Source organism: Thamnophis elegans, chromosome Z (assembly GCF_009769535.1).
Source record: "Thamnophis elegans isolate rThaEle1 chromosome Z, rThaEle1.pri, whole genome shotgun sequence".
Lineage (NCBI taxonomy): Eukaryota > Metazoa > Chordata > Lepidosauria > Squamata > Colubridae > Thamnophis > Thamnophis elegans.
The window spans coordinates 144,870,940-144,890,443 of NC_045558.1; the positions used below are offsets into that span (position 1 = coordinate 144,870,940).

The window sequence follows — 19,504 nt, forward strand, 5'->3', positions numbered from 1 at the left end:
CCCCTCCTTTTTCTCTTTTCTCTCTCTCTTCCTTCCTCCCTCCTCCTCCTCCCCCCCCTATTTCCCCTCTTTTCTAACACTGATAATGTTACCTAGTTTGGTCATGAAATGTCTGCAAGAAAACAGCCAAGCTCAGAGAACCCCAAGGACTCCACAGTCATTGCCTTCCTCCTCCTCCTCCTCCTCCTCCTCTTCTTCCTCCCCCTTCTCTTCCTCCTCCTCCTCCCCCCTCCTCTTCCTCCTCCCCCTTCTCTTCCTCCTCCTCCTCCCCCCTCCTCCTTCTCTTCCTCTTCCTCCTCCTCCCCCTCCCCCTTCTCTTCCTCCTTCCTCCTCCTCCTCCTCCTCTGCTTTGCATCCCCAGGCAGGATGGGGGAAGGGCCCCAGCTGGACCATCCTCTCAAGGCCTCCCCGATCCTCGTGGTCTCCCCAGAGGGACAAAAATCCACAGGAGCCCACCCCACATTGTGTTGTGGGTCCTTGTTTTGTTGCGTGAGTCCTGGGGAAGAGAAACCGGGCAAGTTCCTTCTTCCCCCCCAGTTCCGCTCTGGAGGATCCAATGGAGAAGCAGAGGGGCCTCCGAGACGCAGGAGCCAGAAGACCATCCTCAAAAGGCCCCGGAGGGAGAACGGGGGCACCAGAGGGGTTGCCCCCAGAGGTTGTGGGTGCTCCAGAAGAGACTGGACAGCTGTTTCTCCCAAGCGGCACAGAGCCCTGAGGGCAAAGCCATGGCACCCAGGGGCCCTTTCCAAGCCCTCCTCAGCTCCCCTCTGCATGCCACTCAGGCACCTCCCGCCAGCCAGATGATTTTGGGGTCTCTGCCATGGACGAGAGAGATGCACGTGCCTGGGGGAGCATGGGGGGATGGCACACACCCCCCGTGCCCCCTTTTTTGGTCCCGGGAGGCTTCAGGGAGGGGGTGGCAAATGCATGTGTGGAGAGAAGAGGGAGCATGGGGGGGGGATGCGCGGGGGGTGGGGGCGCAGAGGGGGTGCCACACGTGCATTGCCTTATGGGTGTGAGTGTGCGCTTTCGGCGTTAGCCCTCCCTGGTCCATAGGGTCTCCTGCTTGTGCAGAGGGTTGGACTAGAAGACCTCCAAGGTCCCTCCCAGCTGTGTTGTCCAGTTATTTGGGCCTTGTGGGTCCATCCATTTGCAAGTGTGGCAGTCGTGGCTCCGGTCAGTTTCTCAGGAGCGAGCCGTTTCCGTTTGGCAGGGCAAAATCCCGAAGCGCTTTCCCAGGGCTGTGCTGGTCTCTGCGGCCGCCACTGAAGGACGGAAACACGAGGACAAAGGGTGGAGAAAGCAGAGTTCCTGCTGGCTGGGGGATTCTGGGAGTTGAAGTCCACAAGTGGCCACCTTGGAAAACATGGATCTAAAAAAAACCCAGAAGAGAATCGAAATGCGAGTGGGGACCCCGTTCGGAAGCCCAGAGCCCTCGACTCAGGGACCCATGCCGGGAGGGTTGGGACTACAACACCCATCATTCCGGCTCAGGTATCTGGGTGGGCACTGCACTCCCTGGGGCCATTTCTTTGTCCATCCCACCTCGCAGGGTCGCTGTGAAGAGGAAAGAGGAGAATTCCAACCCTTGGAAAGCGTTTGGCACCCAACATGAAGAGGAAGGAGGACGTCTTCCAACCACAGTTGAGGCCCAGATTTCCATTCATAAGTGAGACAGTTGAGTTCTGCTCCATTTTATGACGTTTCTTGCCACAGTCATTAAGTAGGTCTGGCTTCCCCGTTGACTTTGCTTGTCGGAAGGTTGTAAAAAGGGATCAGGTGACGCAGACAGACACCCCGGGACACTGCAAGTGCCATAAGTACATGCCAGTTGCCCAGTGCATGGATTCAGATCATGTGGCCAGAGGGGTACTAGTACTACGGTGGTCATAAGAGTGAAAAACGGTCATCGTAAGTCACTTTGTTCAGTCACTAAATGAAAGGTTGTAAGTCAAGGACTGCATCTATTATAAAATGAAATAATGAAATGAAATGAAATAAAACCTAAAATAAAAAAATAAAATAAAAAATGAAATGAAATAATGAAATGAACTGAAATAAATGAAATGAAATAAAAAATGAAAAATGAAATGAAATATAAAATAAAAAATAAAATAAAAAATGAAATGAAATAAAATAAAATAAATAAATGAAATGAAATAATGAAACAAAATGAAATAAAAAATGAAAAAAATAAAATGAAGTATAAAATAAAAAATAAAATAAAAAATGAAATGAAATGAACTAAAATAAATGAAATAAAATAATGAAATGAAATAAAATGAAATAAAAAATGAAATGAAATGAAATGAAATAAAATAAAATAATGAAATGAAATAAAATAATGAAATGAAATGAAATAAAAAATGAAATAAAATAAAATGAAATAAAATAAAATGAAATAATGAAATAAAATGAAATAAAATGAAATAAAATGAAATAATGAAATGAAATAAAATGAAATAAAATAAATTCCATCCGGAAGGGAAAAATTTGCAGCTTCTAAAGCTTTTCACAGAAATTAAACCTTTCAAGCAAGAGGGAGAAAAATCGCGTCTCCCTCGCCAGGGGGCGCCCCGGAGCCCTCCACGCACGCGCACTCGCCCTCTCGTACCGGCCGGCCCCCATAGAGGGACAACGCGCAGAGCGGCCCCCTCGCCTCGCCTTCCACCCGGACTTCCGGCTCAGCCCCGACCACCGGACCACGTGCGCTTCTCCCTCCGCGGGAGCTCCGGCCGGGCAGCGCCGGGCGCCGGGATCAGAGGTCGGTGGGACCCTCGGGGACGGCAGGCGGGGGGGGGGGTTGCGGCGGCCCTGCCGGGTAGGACGGCTGCCGCCCAGCCTTTCCCAGGCGTGGCGCTACAGAGCCCATCATCCCCGGCCAACCGCAGGCGTTCCTCTCTCGGGTGGGAGGGCGGGGAGGACTCCCTACGCGCGCGCCCCCTGCCCCAGGCCACCTCGTGCACGCTCACGGAGGGCGGCCTTGCTTTTGCAGCGTGGGTGGGTGGGCGTCGACAGGTGTGCGCCCCCAGACCACCTTGTGCACGCGCACGGGGGGGGGGCTGTTGCTTTTTTTGCAGCGGGGGCGAGCGCACGCGCGCCCCCAGACCTCCTGCACGAGCACGGAAGCAGGGAAGGGGGGGGTTGCTTTTGCAGCGGGGGGGGGCAGTCCACTTCATGCACGCGCACGGAGGCGTGGGGGGGGAATAGGTGGGTGAAGAACCTGCCTAGTGCTTGGGGGGGGGGGGGTCCCGGTCCAGGCAACTCTCCCTTTACAGGTGTTTCTCCCGCAGGGCTGCATGGCTGAGCCGGGCCCCCCGAGTGAGCCGGAGCGGGCCCTTCGACGACGCCTGCCCCGCCGCCTTCCCCGTCGCCGCAGCGACATCTACGTGAACATGAAGACGGACTTCCGGGCGCAGCTGAGCCGCTGCCAGAAGCTGCTGGCGCCCGGCGGGGGCTGCGCCGAGCTCTGCATCCACGGGCTGGGCCTGGCCATCAACCGCGCCATCAACATCGCCCTGCAGCTGGAGGCCACGGGCGGCGGCGCCCTCCGCCTGGCCGCCAACACCTCCACCGTCCAGCTGACCGACACCGCCGAGCCCGAGGGCGACCAGGAGGAGCCGCTGGCCCGCGCCCGGCACAACTCCGCCATCCACATCCGCGTCCTGCGGGCAGCCCCCGAGTAGCCAGCGGGGAGGAGAGGGAGGGTCCCCGACAGACTTGAGGGGAGGGGGCTCTTGGTGTCTGGTGTCTTTGTGTTCCCCCCACCCTGGAATAAAACCCCTGTGTACCGATAGAGGGGAGTCTTTGTAGCACAGGGTTGAAATGAGGAGGGGTCCCAAGTGCCGAGTTTGGAAGGACCCCACGGGGGTAGTTGGCATCCTCCTCTTCCTCCTTTCGGAAAATCTCATTCCTTTCCAGCACTGGTGAGGTTACCTCCATGGGTCCTGAAATGTCCCCAAGAAAACACGCTCAGAGCGCACCAAGGATCCCAGAGCCCTCCCCACAATCCCCCCTCCCTCATAGCACTGATGATGTTCCCTAGTTGGGTCAGGAAACGCTTGCAAGAAAAACCGCCCAGCTCGGAGAGCACCAAGGACCCCACAGTTCAACCGAAGTGCGTTTTAGATGGAGCCCCCCTTCCAGATTCCATGCGTGGCGTTCAGGGGATTGGGGTGTGTGGGGTCAATGGGGGTTAGGTCTGTGAGGGCCCCCCCTAAAAAAGAATTCTGGGAGGGAAGAGGGGGTCCCTGCCTATCCTTCCCTGAGGTTGCATGTCCCGGGAGGTGCCTGGGCAGCGGGGGGGGCGGCTTGGTAGCTGCCCCCAACTGGTGGGGTACCTGGACTGCTGCATTCCTCCCTGCCCAACGAAGGGGTGGCCTCGATCGGCAGACCCACTGGAGGGGAGCCCTTGGCAGCCTGAGGGCCCAGCGGGTCTTTGGGGAGACACACCCACCCAATTGAGGTTGTGGCTTTGAAATTACTCTCCGGAGGAAGGCCTGCTTGGGTAGGGGTCCTTGCAGCCCCTCCCCCTGCCGCCTCCTTGGCCCTCAAGACCCCTGGCCTTTATTGGGGGAGGCAGTTGAAGGGAATGGAGGGGTCCCCTAGAGAGGAGTTGGTTCAACAGGGAAATGGCTCATCAGTCAGTCACCCTGGGGGAGGTCTCTGCATTTGGTGGGAATTGGAAGTTTTTTAATTCTTTATTTTTAAAATGCATTTTCTGTAAGCCGCCCGGAGTCCTTCGGGATTGGGCGGCCTATAAATTCATTAAATACTAATACTAAATTCAGAGGGGTCCAACCTTGAAGACTTGTTGACTTCAACTCCCAGAATCCCCCAGCCAGCAAGGATTCACCAGAATTCAGCATGGATGGGGGGGGGGAGAACCCACGCGGCTTGGCTAATTTATCACATTGTTTGGTAGATAGTGGGAATACGGTAAACCTATCTTGATTTCAGCAAAATGTGGGGGGGGGGCGGGGGGAGAAACTAGCTGGGGAATTCTGGGTGTTGAAGTCCACAAGTTTCTCAGTTTGGTGGCTGAAGGATTCTGGGACTTGAAGTTCTACAAGTCTTGGAGGACTTAATACATTGACCAAGGAACGATGGGGATTGGAGTCTGCCTTGTGGGTTTGAAGGTGGCTGAAGGATTCTGGGACTTGAAGTTCTACAAGTCTTGGAGGACTTAATACATTGACCAAGGAACGATGGGGATTGGAGTCTGCCTTGTGGGTTTGAAGGTGGCTGAAGGATTCTGGGACTTGAAGTTCTACAAGTCTTGGAGGACAATATATTGACCAAGGAACGATGGGGATTGGAGTCTGCCTTGTGGGTTTGAAGGTGGCTGAAGGATTCTGGGACTTGAAGTTCTACAAGTCTTGGAGGACAATATATTGACCAAGGAACGATGGGGATTGGAGTCTGCCTTGTGGGTTTGAAGGTGGCTGAAGGATTCTGGGACTTGGAAGTTCTACAAGTCTTGGAGGACTTAATACATCGACCAAGGAACGATGGGGATTGGAGTCTGCCTTGTGGGTTTGAAGGTGGAGAGAGAGCCGTTGGGAGGGAATTCCCGCATTCTTCCTGGGGTGGGTGGGGCGGGAGGGGGTTGACCTCTGCTGTTGTGCAAGAGCGTTGTGTCATCCAAGTTGCGTGTGAGAAGACAGCCTTATCTCAGCTGGCCGGAAATAGCGTTTTTTCCACTGCCCGGCTTAGAGGTGCCACAGCCGATAAGAGGCTGGTTGGGAGCCAGAAGCTGCCTTGGCACCTCGAGCCCTCCGGGAATTGCGCTGATGGGCAGAGGAGGGCTTTCCTTCCCCACCACCACCACCTCTGTCCAGGTGGACATCCCGAGTGGCCCACCATATATCCCAGATTTTGGAGCTTCTTCGGTCCTTTGCAAACAGAGGGATAGATTCCAGATCCCGTGAAGGGTTAATGCCACTTTATAAGGCCTTGGTACGGCCACCCGTGGAATCCTGCAGCCAGGGTGTCAAAAAGACTCCGTGGAGACTCTAGAACAGTGTTTCTCAACCTTGGCAACTTGAAGATGTCCGGACTTCAACTCCCAGAATTCCCCAGCAGTGGTTAGGACAGTGTTTCTCAACCTTGTCAACTTGAAGATGTCCGGACTTCAACTCCCAGAATTCCCCAGCAGTGGTTAGGACAGTGTTTCTCAACCTTGTCAACTTGAAGATGTCCGGACTTCAACTCCCAGAATTCCCCAGCAGTGGTTAGGACAGTGTTTCTCAACTTTGTCAACTTGAAGATGTCCGGACTTTAACTCCCAGAATTCCCCAGCCAGCATGGTGGCTGGGGAATTCTGGGAGTTAAAGTCCGGACATCTTCAAGTTGCCAAGGTTGAGAAACACTGTTCTAGAAAGAGGGCAGAGAAGAGCCAGCAGGGCGATTTAGGGGGCTGGAGGATAAACGGATATGAAGACCGGATGTAGGAACGGGGTATGTCTCATTTAATGGAAAGGAGGAGGAGAGGCTTCCAATGTTTGGGGTTCTGCTCCGAACAAAAGGAGTCGGCCTCTTCTCCAAGGACAAGAAGCAATGGGTGGAAACTAATCGGGGAGAGACGCAACCTGGAAATAATGAGACATTTCCTGGCTGTGAGGACAATTAACCTATGGAACTCCTTGCCACCAGGAAGAGCCCTTCCAACTCTTGATTCTGTCGTTCAAACGTTAGCCTTCAGTTCTTCCATTCGAGCCAACCCTACAGGATTGTTGTGAGATAAACCGGAAGGGAAGGTGGCAATGAAACGGCCCCTCCTGGATCCTTCTGCCTTCCAACTGCTTCCCCTGATGCTGCGACTTGCTTAGCGACCGTCGCTTCTCCCTGCCCTGAGAAACGGCCCTTTGCCACTCAAGAGCCCAGTTCCTCAAAACCTGGGCTTATGGATAGGCCACAATGGAGTCCAAAATTTCCGTTGCTAAGCAAGACAACTGAGCCGTGCTCCATTTTATGACCAGTTTTTTTGCTACAGTTATAAAGGGAATCCCTGAAGTTGCTAAGTGAATCACGAGGTCGCTAAGCGAATCTGGTTCCCCCCATGGACTTCTGTTTGTCAGAAGGTCGTGACCTCAGGATGCTGCAACCGACTCAGTTGCCAAGCGTCCAAATTTTGAGCACAGGGATGCTGCAACGGTCACTAAGTGTGAAAAATTGTCATAAGTCACCTTTATCGGTGTCATGAATGAATTGTGGTAAGGGGAGGACTACCTTTGTGCACCTGTATCTCTTCGGCCAATGAGTAATCTCTGCGCTGCCTGTGGAATAGAGCTGGAAGGTACCTCGGAGGTCATCTAGTCCAGCCCCCTGCTCGAGCAGATCCTATGCCATTTCAGGCAAGTGACTGTCCAGTCTCACTTTCCCCCCCCCCAAAAAAAATAGTTTCATTAAGCATCTTTAGCTTTAAAAACAGAAGGAAAAACACAACAACAAAAGAAAGACAAAACAAGACAACATCACAATATAAATTAATTCTACCGCCTTCACGTTCAGCCTTCGTCGTTCTCCATTCTATCGCTTGCCTTCCTATCGGTTTTAACTTTTCTAATAATGTAATAACAATAGTATTAACACTTGTAATAACATTGGCTGTTCCTATCACCATTATATTTACATTGCAGTCAATACTTAAAAAGTTTGATAGTAATCAGTAACTTTGGTTAATTTTTATTCAATACTAGTTTAGAAAAAAAAAACACAATTCTATTTTCTAGCCACTGATAAATTCTATTGCATTTTTATAGAAATGTGATGCTTCTCTTTCTTTTAATCCCATGGTCAAATGTCCAGTCTCTTCCTCAAAGCCTCCAGGGATGGTTGAGGGCTCCCCATCTCCACCTGCACCCCTTAAGCCAACATCAGTGGCCCCAGATGCCCCTCTGGACCCCCTTCGCAACGCTTGGCTGCCGTGCCATGGGGCTGTCTGGGGGTCCTCTCTGTCCAGGCTTCAGCCCTTCATCTCTTTGAAGGGACTCTCCCTCTGGCCGTTTTTTTCAACCTTGGACATTTGAAAAATGGGAGGACTTCAACTCCCAGAATCCCCCAGCCACCCCCAAAGCTTCAGATATTTCAAATACTTCAGAACTGCACAAGGCTTGGCTGGTCTCACCTTGGCCCCGTCTTCAAGGACCTTCCCCCAATTCACCAGGTACATAAACAGAGCAAGCACCACTCTCTTCTAGCACTGATCGTGTTGCTTAGTTGGGTCGCGAAACGTCTGCAAGAAAACAGCCAAGTTTGCAAAAAAAAAAACCACCCCCAAACGAAGGCTCTGTCTAGTTTGATGAGAAGAAGGACCAGGGGAGACAGGATAGCAGCCTTCCAATATCTCAGGGGTTGCCCCAAAGAAGAGGGAGTCAAGCTATTCTCCGAGGCACCTGAGGGCAGGACAAGGAGCAATGGGTGGAAACTAATCAAGGAGAGAAGCAACTTAGACCTTGCTTAGAGGAGAAATTTCTAGACTATTAAAACAATCAGTGGAAGAGAAGTTGCCTCCAGAAGTTGTGAATGCTCCAACATTTGAGGTTTTTAAGAAGATGCTGGATAGGCATTTGTCTGAGGTGGTGTAGGGTTTCCTGCCTAGGCAGGGGGTTGGACTAGAAGACCTCCAAGGTCCCTTCCAGCTCTGTAGTCCAGTTATTTGGGCCTTGTGGGTCCATCCATTTGCAAGTGTGGCAGACGGGGCTCCGGTCAGTTTCTCAGTGGCGAGCCTCCGTGATTCTATTCTAAGTTCAGAGAGCATTCAGGATTCCACACTCCTCCTCCTCCTCCTCCTCCCTGCAAACCCCATTGCCTTCTATATCTGATGATGTTGCCTAGTTCGGTAATAAAACGTCTGCAGGGGTAACAAAGGCTTTCTTTAGCTGTATCACTTGACCAGCGGGAAATGAGAGGTACATTTGCAACAACCAGCACAGAGGAGTGAGTAGAGGCTTTGAGGATTGGGAAGACATGGATTAAACTTTCCCTTTGCCACGAAGTTTCGCTGGGCTGTCTTTGGGACTAGTTACCCGGACTTATTCCGCAGCACTATGGGTGGGAATAAAACGAAGAGGCCAAATTCTGCAAGGAGAACAGCAGCTCGGTTTATTAAGCGAGGCAGTTACTAAGTGAAACTGCTACTGCCCTCATTACTCCCGCCTTCCTTCGCTCTGCGAAGATTGTAAACGGCGAAGATTAGCTACCAGATGCTTTTTCATAAGCGTGAAGGCCAGTCATGAAACAGGAATGACTACAAATGGTGCATTTATCTTTTTTTTTAAAAAACTTTTTATTTCGTTCATGCAAACATCACATCTTTGCAACACATTGCACTTCTTTGACATATCCGTTGGGATTCTTTTATCTGTCCATATGAGAAATGAAAGAGAAAGAAAAATCGGAATATTACTTCGTATGGGATTTTATGGTACAATTTGCTAGCCCAGTGTTTCTCAACCTTGGCAATTTGAAGATGTCCGGACTTCAACTCTCAGAATTCCCCAGCCAGCGAATGCTGGCTGGGGAATTCTGAGAGTTGAAGTCCGGACATCTTCAAGTTGCCAAGGTTGAGAAACACTGTGCTAGAGGAAGGAGGTGGGGGGGGAGGGGGCAGAAAGGAAGAAAGGAAGGAAGGAAGATCAGCAAGTTAAAAAACGACTACGAAACCGGGAAATGATTAAAAGCTAGAAATACGAAATAGCAAATGGATAATAGGAAATGGATACAAAACGAATCAAATGCAATGAAAGTTGTTATACAGAGAATATATAGAATGTTATATATAGAATGGAGAAAAATGAAATAATATAAATGCATAGATAGATAGAAGATAGATAGATAGATAGATAGATAGATAGATAGATAGATAGATAGATAGATAGATGTTAGATAGATAGATAGATGATAGATAGATAGATAGATGTTAGATAGATAGATAGATAGATAGATAGATAGATAGATAGATAGATAGATAGATAGATAGAAGATAGATGTTAGATAGATAGATAGATGTTAGATAGATAGATAGATGATAGATAGATAGATAGATAGATAGAAAGATAGATAGATAGAAGATAGATAGATAGACAGAGAGAGTGATAGATAGATAGATAGATAGATAGATAGAAGATAGATAGATAGATAGACAGAGAGAGTGATAGATAGATAGATAGATAGATAGATAGATAGAAGATAGATAGAAGATAGATAGATAGATGTTAGATAGATAGATAGATGATAGATAGATAGATAGATAGATAGATAGAAAGAGAAAGATAGATAGATAGATAGATAGATAGATAGATAGATAGATAGATAGATAGATAGATAGAAGATAGATAGAAGTTAGATAGATAGATGTTAGATGTTAGATAGATAGATGATAGATAGATAGATAGATGATAGATAGATAGATAGATAGATAGATAGATAGATAGAAGATAGATAGATAGATAGACAGAGAGAGTGATAGATAGATAGATAGATAGAAGATAGATAGATAGATAGATAGACAGAGAGAGTGATAGATAGATAGATAGATAGATAGATAGATAGATGTTAGATAGATAGATGATAGATAGATAGATAGAAAGATAGAAAGAAAGATAGATAGATAGATAGATAGATAGATAGATAGATAGATAGATAGAAGATAGATAGATAGATAGACAGAGAGAGTGATAGATAGATAGATGTTAGATAGATAGAAGATAGATAGATAGATAGATAGATAGAAGATAGATAGATAGATAGACAGAGAGAGTGATAGATAGATAGATGTTAGATAGATAGATAGATAGATAGATAGATAGATAGATAGATAGATAGATAGAAGATAGATAGATAGATAGATAGATAGATAGATGTTAGATAGATAGATAGATGTTAGATAGATAGATAGATAGATAGATAGATAGATAGATAGATAGATAGATAGATAGAAGATAGATAGATAGATAGATAGATAGATAGATAGATAGATGTTAGATAGATAGATAGATGTTAGATAGATAGATAGATAGATAGATAGATAGATAGATAGATAGAAGATAGATAGATAGAAAGAAGATAGATAGATAGATAGATAGATAGATAGATAGATAGATGTTAGATAGATAGATAGATGTTAGATAGATAGATAGATAGATAGAAGATAGATAGATAGATAGATAGATAGATAGATAGATAGATAGATGTTAGATAGATAGATAGATGTTAGATAGATAGATAGATAGATAGATAGATAGATAGATAGATAGATAGAAGATAGATAGATAGACAGAGAGAGTGATTGATAGATAGATAGATAGATAGAAGATAGATAGATAGATAGACAGAGAGAGTGATAGAAAGATAGATAGATAGATAGAAGATAGATGTTAGATAGATAGATAGATGTTAGATAGATAGATAGATGATAGATAGATAGATAGATAGATAGATAGATAGAAAGATAGATAGATAGAAGATAGATAGATAGACAGAGAGAGTGATAGATAGATAGATAGATAGATAGATAGAAGATAGATAGATAGATAGACAGAGAGAGTGATAGATAGATAGATAGATAGATAGATAGAAGATAGATAGAAGATAGATAGATAGATGTTAGATAGATAGATAGATGATAGATAGATAGATAGATAGATAGATAGATAGAAAGAGAAAGATAGATAGATAGATAGATAGATAGATAGATAGAAGATAGATAGAAGTTAGATAGATAGATGTTAGATGTTAGATAGATAGATGATAGATAGATAGATAGATGATAGATAGATAGATAGATAGATAGATAGATAGAAGATAGATAGATAGATAGACAGAGAGAGTGATAGATAGATAGATAGATAGAAGATAGATAGATAGATAGATAGACAGAGAGAGTGATAGATAGATAGATAGATAGATAGATAGATAGATAGATAGATAGATAGATAGATAGATAGATAGATGTTAGATAGATAGATGATAGATAGATAGATAGAAAGATAGAAAGAAAGATAGATAGATAGATAGATAGATAGATAGATAGATAGATAGAAGATAGATAGATAGATAGACAGAGAGAGTGATAGATAGATAGATGTTAGATAGATAGAAGATAGATAGATAGATAGATAGATAGAAGATAGATAGATAGATAGACAGAGAGAGTGATAGATAGATAGATGTTAGATAGATAGATAGATAGATAGATAGATAGATAGATAGATAGATAGATAGATAGATAGATAGATAGATAGATAGATGTTAGATAGATAGATAGATGTTAGATAGATAGATAGATAGATAGATAGATAGATAGATAGATAGATAGATAGATAGATAGAAGATAGATAGATAGATAGATAGATAGATAGATAGATAGATAGATGTTAGATAGATAGATAGATGTTAGATAGATAGATAGATAGATAGATAGATAGATAGATAGATAGATAGATAGAAGATAGATAGATAGAAAGAAGATAGATAGATAGATAGATAGATAGATAGATAGATGTTAGATAGATAGATAGATGTTAGATAGATAGATAGATAGATAGATAGATAGATAGATAGATAGATAGATAGATAGATAGATAGATAGATAGATAGATGTTAGATAGATAGATAGATGTTAGATAGATAGATAGATAGATAGATAGATAGATAGAAGATAGATAGATAGATAGATAGATAGATAGATAGATAGATAGATAGATAGATAGATGTAGATAGATAGATGTTAGATAGATAGATAGATGTTAGATAGATAGATAGATAGATAGATAGATGATAGATAGATAGATAGATTATAGAGTTAGAGTTTTAGAGTTATATAAGACTTATACAGATGCAAATGGTGTATTTATCAATTGAGTCGGGGGGGGGGGGCAAATGCAGGAAGCTGCTCCCTGTTATAACACAATGAAGAATCTTCACTTTTGGGGGGTGCTGGTGAGAGCGAAGTAGACATTGCCAGATGTACCCCCTCCCCTGCTTTCTTGCCTGCTCGGAGGGGGGGGTACTGGCATTCTCCATCCTTCTCACCCCCATCCCCAACCCCCATCCTGGCATAAAGGTGCCCCTGGTTAAGAATACCCTTCAGGCACTATAAGCTGGGTTGGGGCACCGTTGGTGGGTTCAGATGCCCACAGCTCTCTGTCTTTCTGCCTTCCATGCCGGGGTTCGCCCGCAGAGGGTGGAAGGGGATCCCCCCCGGGGGGGGGGCATCTCTTTCTCTCTTTTCTCAATAAAAAGTTTTTGTTTTTCATCTCCTAGGTCCATTTACACATTCTCATAGTTCTTCTATTTTAATTGATTTTGATTTGATTTTGATTTGATTTTAACACTATTTTAGCACTTTTAAACATTCTTTTCCCGTATTTAAAAAAGAAAACGAGTCGAGATTGCTTTGCTTACCACCCCATACACCTCTCTACCCTCCTTTATCCTTCCTTTCCTCCCTCCCTCCCTTCTCCCATCCTTCCTTCCTCCTCTCCTTCATTTCCCTACGGGTGTTTCTTGGACGTGCGGATGCGCTGAAGGCGAGCGGTGCCCACGGGGGTCTTCCCTGCCCCGGGGGAACTGGGGGTGGCTGGCAGCTGAAGTGGTCCTGGGTGGGCAGAGAGCCTCGCGCGGGCACCTGCCAGGTAGCGCCGCGCAGGGCAGCGGCGGCTCCCGGGGGGGACCGCGCGCTCCATCCAGCCGGGCCAGGGTCAGAGGTCCGGCCGGGGCTGGTTGATCTGTCACTCCCGCTGGCGCCAGGCGAGCCGGCCTGTTTGGAGACGCGGCCAGGATCGATGCGGGCCGGCCGCCGGGTCGGCGGATCAAGGCTTGCGCTTAGTGCGAGCCGGCACGTATGAGCGCCCGGCGGCCGCCTAGCCTTGGCACCGGCCCAGCGGGCGCAAGATTGGGGAAGGAGGGGGGCGCATAGAAGGGAAGGGATTCCTCCCCCCCCCGAAAGAGCCCAAGGGGGGGGTATCCCTGGATGCTGGGGATAATGGGATGAGTTGTAGCCGTGGAGAGGGGGGGGGGCAGTGCCCAGGAAGCTGCCAGCAAGGGGAGTAGAGAGGGCAGAGCCTCTATCCTGGGTGGGTGGGCTTTCTGGGGAGGGGGGCATTCCAGGAGGGGTTTGACAAGCAAGCAAGTTGTATTTAGGGGGAGATGCTGCTTGGCCCTTTCTCCAAAGAAAACCCACGAGAAAAGCGCTCATGAGGACTAGCGACTTGGCCCAGATGAATTCAAACCCTGCTGAGCCCAGCAGGAAGGGTCAAACTGACCCGGCGGGGGGGGGGAAGGACCCCTGAATGCCCACCTGTGAAATAATGGGCATAACCGTGGAACGAAGGGAGGGGTGCCATGCCGGATTGGGGGGGGTCACCCAGATGAGATGAGATGGGGCTCAGGGGAGAGTTGGGGGGGGCTGGAAACCTCCTTGCCCTGTGGCCTCGGGGCACGTATGCACCAGCCAGGCTGCCTTCGGAGGCAGCGTCAGCATCCGAAGTGTCTGGCTTGGAGACACGCCTCTGTGTGTGTTTGTGTGTGTCTGTGTGTCTCTCTGTGTGTGTGTGCTGTTTCCACACTCGCAGCCGTCTGCTTTTTCCATCTTTGGGGGCGGAAGTGCCCGAACAATAGAGGCTTTGGCCTGGTGTGACCAGACTGCCCGGCGGTGTGTGTTTATGGCTCTGCTTGCACATGGAGGGGTGTGTGTGTGTGTGTCCGAGCGTGTGCACACCCAAATGGATTGGCCCACCTGCACAACCGTTGCCGCTATTTTGTGGTTCTCCTTTCCGTTCTCTCTCTGGCTGGTGCAAAAATGGCAAATGTTCCTCTTCCCCCCCCCCCCCGGCAAAATTAATTTGGATTTGACTTTCGGTTGTGAATTCTTCCAAGGATGATGAAGAGAAAGGGGAGAGGCCGATCCCTTCTGGGGGGGGACCCGCTGGATCTTTCCCTGGAGATGCCACAGGCCCAGAAGGCCCAGCCAACAGGTTGTGCGTTTTCCGTGTGTAGCACTTGTTGCCGTCAGAGTCCTCCCAGTTGTGCGTCTCATCGGTCACTGTCAGGATGGGTAAACTTGGGAACTTTGAGATGGGGGCACTTCGGCTCCCAGAATTCCCCAGCCAGGTGTGGAGGAAAATCCACTCCTCTTCAAGTTGCCAACTTCGAAAACAAACCTGGTTTGAATGGGCACAAAGGACAGGATGACAAAAATCTCTTCTCCTTCTTCTTCTGCTTCTTCTTCTTCTTCTTCTTCTTCTTCTTCTTCTTCTTCTTCTTCTTCTTCTTCTTCTTGTGCTTCTTCTCCTCTTATTTCTTCTTCTTCTTCTTCTTCTTCTTCTTCTCCTCCTCCTCCTCCTCCTCCTCCTCCTCCTCCTCCTCCTCCTCCTTCTCCTTCTCCTTCTCCTTCTCCTTCTCCTTCTTCTTCTTCTTCTCCTCCTTCTCCTTCTCCTTCTCCTTCTCCTTCTCCGTCTTCTTCTTCTTCTTCTTCTCCGTCTTCTTCTTCTTCTTCTTCTTCTTCTCCGTCTTCTTCTTCTTGTGGGATTTAGGATGCTTAAGAACCAGAGAGGATTCTGTCTCTGGAATTGATTCTCTCTCCGTTTGGTGGTTTGCTTACAGACATTACATTAGCTGACGAGTTAACCTCATTGATCCCAGTTAATTGGGGGTTTGCAAGCCACATCCCCCCTTCCATTGACTGATGATGTTCCCTAGTTGGGTCGTGAAACGTCTGCAAGAAAACCACCCAGTTCAGAGAGCACAAAGGACCCCACAGTTGCTTCTTCCTCCTCCTCCTCCTCCTCCTCCTCCTCCTCCTCCTCTTCCTCTCCACAAACACCCTTTTAGCACTGATGATGTTCCCTAGTTGGGTCGTGAAACGTCTGCAAGAAAACCACCAAGCTCAGAGAGCACCAAGGACCCCACATTTTCCTCCTCTTTCTCCTCCTCCTCCTCCTCTCCTCTGCCAACCCTCCTCCCTTCCAGCACTGATGATGTTATCTAATTGGGTCATGGAATGTCTGCAAGGAAATCACCCAGCACAGAGAGCACCAGGGAGCCCACAAAAAGAGAACCCCAGATAAGCGTGGATTAACACCAGACAAACAAAGAAAAAGAAAACAATACTCTAATCTATGGGGAAAAAACTCACACTCCTACCATCCCACGTCTACAAGAAAACCACCAAGCTCAGAGAGCACCAAGGAACTGTCCTCCTCCTCCTCCTCCTCCTCCTCCTCCTCCTCCTCCTCCTCCACCTCTTTCTCTCCACAACCCAACATCCATCTAGCACTGATGATGTTCCCTAGTTGGGTTGTGAAACATCTGCAAGGAAACCACCAATCTCATAAAGAACCAAGGATTCCAGCCCTGAGCTACAGAGAGGGTCTTGAAGCCCACCGGTCCCCCTCCCCAGAGAAGCAAAGCATGTCTGCTCTCAAGCATGGACCCCCACTCCTTTAAGGTGGGACCCCTCCCTCCAGGCAGTCACCTTGGCTGAGAGAGGGGCATCCTCGGCTATCAGGCCCTGCAGAAAGTAGCCAGGCTGGATGGAAGGGAAACACATTCACCGTCCCCACAGCCACACGGCAAACCTCTGGCACGAATCGCCCCGAGATACCGCTATGCCTGTGGGTTCTAGTCCCGCCTTAGGCATGAAAGCCGGGCTGGGTGACTTTGAGCCGATCACCAGGAGACGGGGGGAGTTCTAGCCCCACCTTAGGCAGGGAAGCCGTGTGGCTGATTTTTTTGAGCCAATCCCTTTCTCTCTCAGCCGAGCCCACCTCACAAGGTTGTTGTTGTTGTTGTGGAGAAAACAGGAGGGTGGGGTGCTCAGCTATACTGCTCCTCTCCCTAGAACAGTATTTCTCAACCTTGGCAACTTGAAGATGTCCGGATAAATAAAAAATAAACTCCCAGAATTCCCCAGCAGTGGTTAGGACAGTGTTTCTCAACCTTGTCAACTTGAAGATGTCCGGACTTCAACTCCCAGAATCCCCCAGCCAGCATTCTCTGGCTGGGGAATTCTGGGAGTTGAAGTCCGGACGTCTTCAAGTTGCCAAGGTTGAGAAACACTGTCCTAACCACTGCTGGGGAATTCTGGGAGTTGAAGTCCGGACGTCTTCAAGTTGCCAAGGTTGAGAAACACTGCCCTAGAGGCTCTGCGTGGCAGCGGTTCCCTGGCACAGGCTTTGGCGCGGTGCTGTTCCTTAGTTCCTTCTTGTGGCAACAGTTCCAGAGGCCAAATACGATGCCTGCACTTGTACGGTGGGATTAACCAGTATTCTGCGTTCACACAATACGCTGAACCTCCCCTCCTTTCAATGACCGGGGCTTTGCCGGGCAGGCTGGGTTAAAACCAGCTCATTTGCAGATTATGCCATTACTTGGAAACACCTGGATGGACGGGTAAGGTGATGGTGCCCTTCCCTCCCTCCCTCCCTTTTTCCTTCCTTCCTTCCTTCTCTTTGCAGTGGGAAAAAGCAGAATAACAACCGAGCTGGAAGGGGCCTTGAAGGTCTTCTAGTCCAACCCCCTGTTCAAGCAGAAGACCCTAAATCATTTCAGACAGATGTTTGTCCAATCTCTTTTCTAAAATCCTCCAGTGATGGAGCACCCCCAACTTCTGGTGGCAACTTCTCTTCCACTGGTTGATTGTTCTCACTGTCAGGATTTTTTAATTTATTTCCATGTTGCTTCTCTCCTTGATTAGTTTCCACCCATTGCTTCTTGTCCTGCCTTCAGGGGCCTTGGAGAATAGCTTGACTCCCTCTTCTTTGAGATATTGGAAGACTCCCATCATGTCTCCCCTGGTCCTTCTCTTCATTAAACCTGACATACCCAGTTCCTGCAACCGTTCTTCATAAGTTCTAGTCTCCAGTCCCCTAATCCTCTTTGTTGCTCTTCTCTGCACTCTTTCCAGAGTCTCTGCATCTTTTCTACATCGTGGCCACCAAAACTGGATGCAAATATTCCAAGTGTGGCCTTACCAGGGCTTGAGACAGCAGTAAAGAGATGCTGCATAGGGAAGAGAGGAGAGAGAGAGAGAGAGAGAGGGAGGGAGAGAGAGAGAGAACGAGAAAGAGAGAGAAAGACGAAAGAGAGAAAAAGAGAGAAGGAAAGAGAGAATGAGAGAGAGAACAAGAAAGAGAGAGAGAGAGAGAAAGAGATAAAGAAAGAGTGAACGAGAAAGAGAGAGTGAGAAAGAGAGAAAGAGAAAGAGAGAGAAAGAGAGAAAGAGAAAGAGAAAGAGAAAGAGAAAGAAAGAATGAGGAAGAGAGAAAGAAAGAGAGGAAAAGAGAAAAAGAAAAAGAAATAGAGAGAGAGAGAGAAATAGAGAGAGAGAATGAGGAAGACAGAAAGAGAATGAGAAAGAGGAGAATGCGAAAGAAAGAGAAAGAAAAAGAGAAAGAGAGAAAGAAAGAGAGAATGAGGAAGAGATAGAGAAAGAGAGAGAGAGAGAAAGAGAATGAGGAAGCGAGAGAGAAAGAATGAGGAATCGAGAGAGAAAGAGAAAGTGGGAGGGAAAGAGAAAGAGAGTGAGGAAGAGAGAGAGAGAGAAAGAGAAAGGAAGGAAGAGAAAAAGAGAGAGAAAGAGAAAGAAAGAGAAAGAGAGAGAAAGAAAGAAAGAAAAGAGAATGAGGAAGAGAGAGAGAGAGAAGAAAGAAAGAGAGAGAGAAAGAGAAAGGAAGAGGAAGAGAGAAAGAGAGAAAGAGAAAAAAGAGAGACAGTAAGCGAGAGAGAAAGAGAGAAAGAGAAAGTGGGAGGGAAAGAGAAAGAGAGAGAATGAGGAAAAGAGAGAAAGAGAAAGAAAGGAAGAGAGAAAGAGAAAGAAAGAGAAAGAGAGAGAGAAAAAGAAAGAGAAAGAAAAGAGGGAGAATGAGGAAGAGAGAGAAAGAGAGAGAGAATGAGGAAGAGAAAGGGGACAAGAAAGAGACAGAGAGAGTGAGGAAATTTGGGTAGTCCTTGACTTATGCCCACAAGGGAGCCCAACAGTTCCATCGCTAGCCGAGACAGTTGTGAAGTGAGTTTCGTTCCATTTTGCAAACCTTCCTTGCCACAGTTGTTAAGTGAATCCCCGCCATTCTTACGTTAGCAGCACCGTTGTTAAGTGAATCCGGCTTCACCCCTTGACCTTGCTTCAAAGAAGGCGGCCAAAGTGGGTCAGGTGACCCCGAGGGTGACCGCCATAAATAGTGTCTGAGCGTCCAAATTTTGATCCCGTGATCACGGCGGATGCTACGGCCATCCTAAGTGTGAAAAACGTTTGTGTCTCCTACCACGGCCTACTGGAAGTCGGAAAATGGGCCGTTTCCGGCCTCCAGGGGTGGTGGGGGAGACGGGGGAATCCGCTTTTGCCCTCCCCAGGCTCCAAGAAAGCCGTGCGCAAATGTGCGGTGCAGCAGGGTGGGGGGGTCACGTTCCCATGCGCAGGTGGGGCATTAAATTATGCGAGGGGGGGTGATAGTGTACACGTGTGTGTTTTTGGCCCCCGAGGCAAAAAAGGTTTGCCATCCAC

The 19,504-nt window shown here is 47.7% G+C and overlaps 1 protein-coding gene across 1 annotated transcript; it reads left to right on the top strand.

The window, feature by feature from the left end:
* The first annotated feature begins 2,642 nt into the window (after nt 1-2,642).
* POP7 (POP7 homolog, ribonuclease P/MRP subunit) lies at nt 2,643-3,796 on the top strand. Its single transcript, XM_032237100.1, has 2 exons — nt 2,643-2,764; nt 3,294-3,796. Exon 2 carries the CDS (start codon nt 3,300-3,302, stop codon nt 3,684-3,686), a length of 387 nt encoding a protein of 128 aa, XP_032092991.1. The 5' UTR covers nt 2,643-2,764; nt 3,294-3,299; the 3' UTR covers nt 3,687-3,796.
* Nucleotides 3,797-19,504: the final 15,708 nt, after the last annotated feature.

Excerpts from the sequence above, each read along its gene's own strand:
- POP7 (XM_032237100.1), top strand. The coding sequence starts at position 3,300 with ATGGCTGAGCCGGGCCCCCCGAGTGAGCCGGAGCGGGCCCTTCGACGA.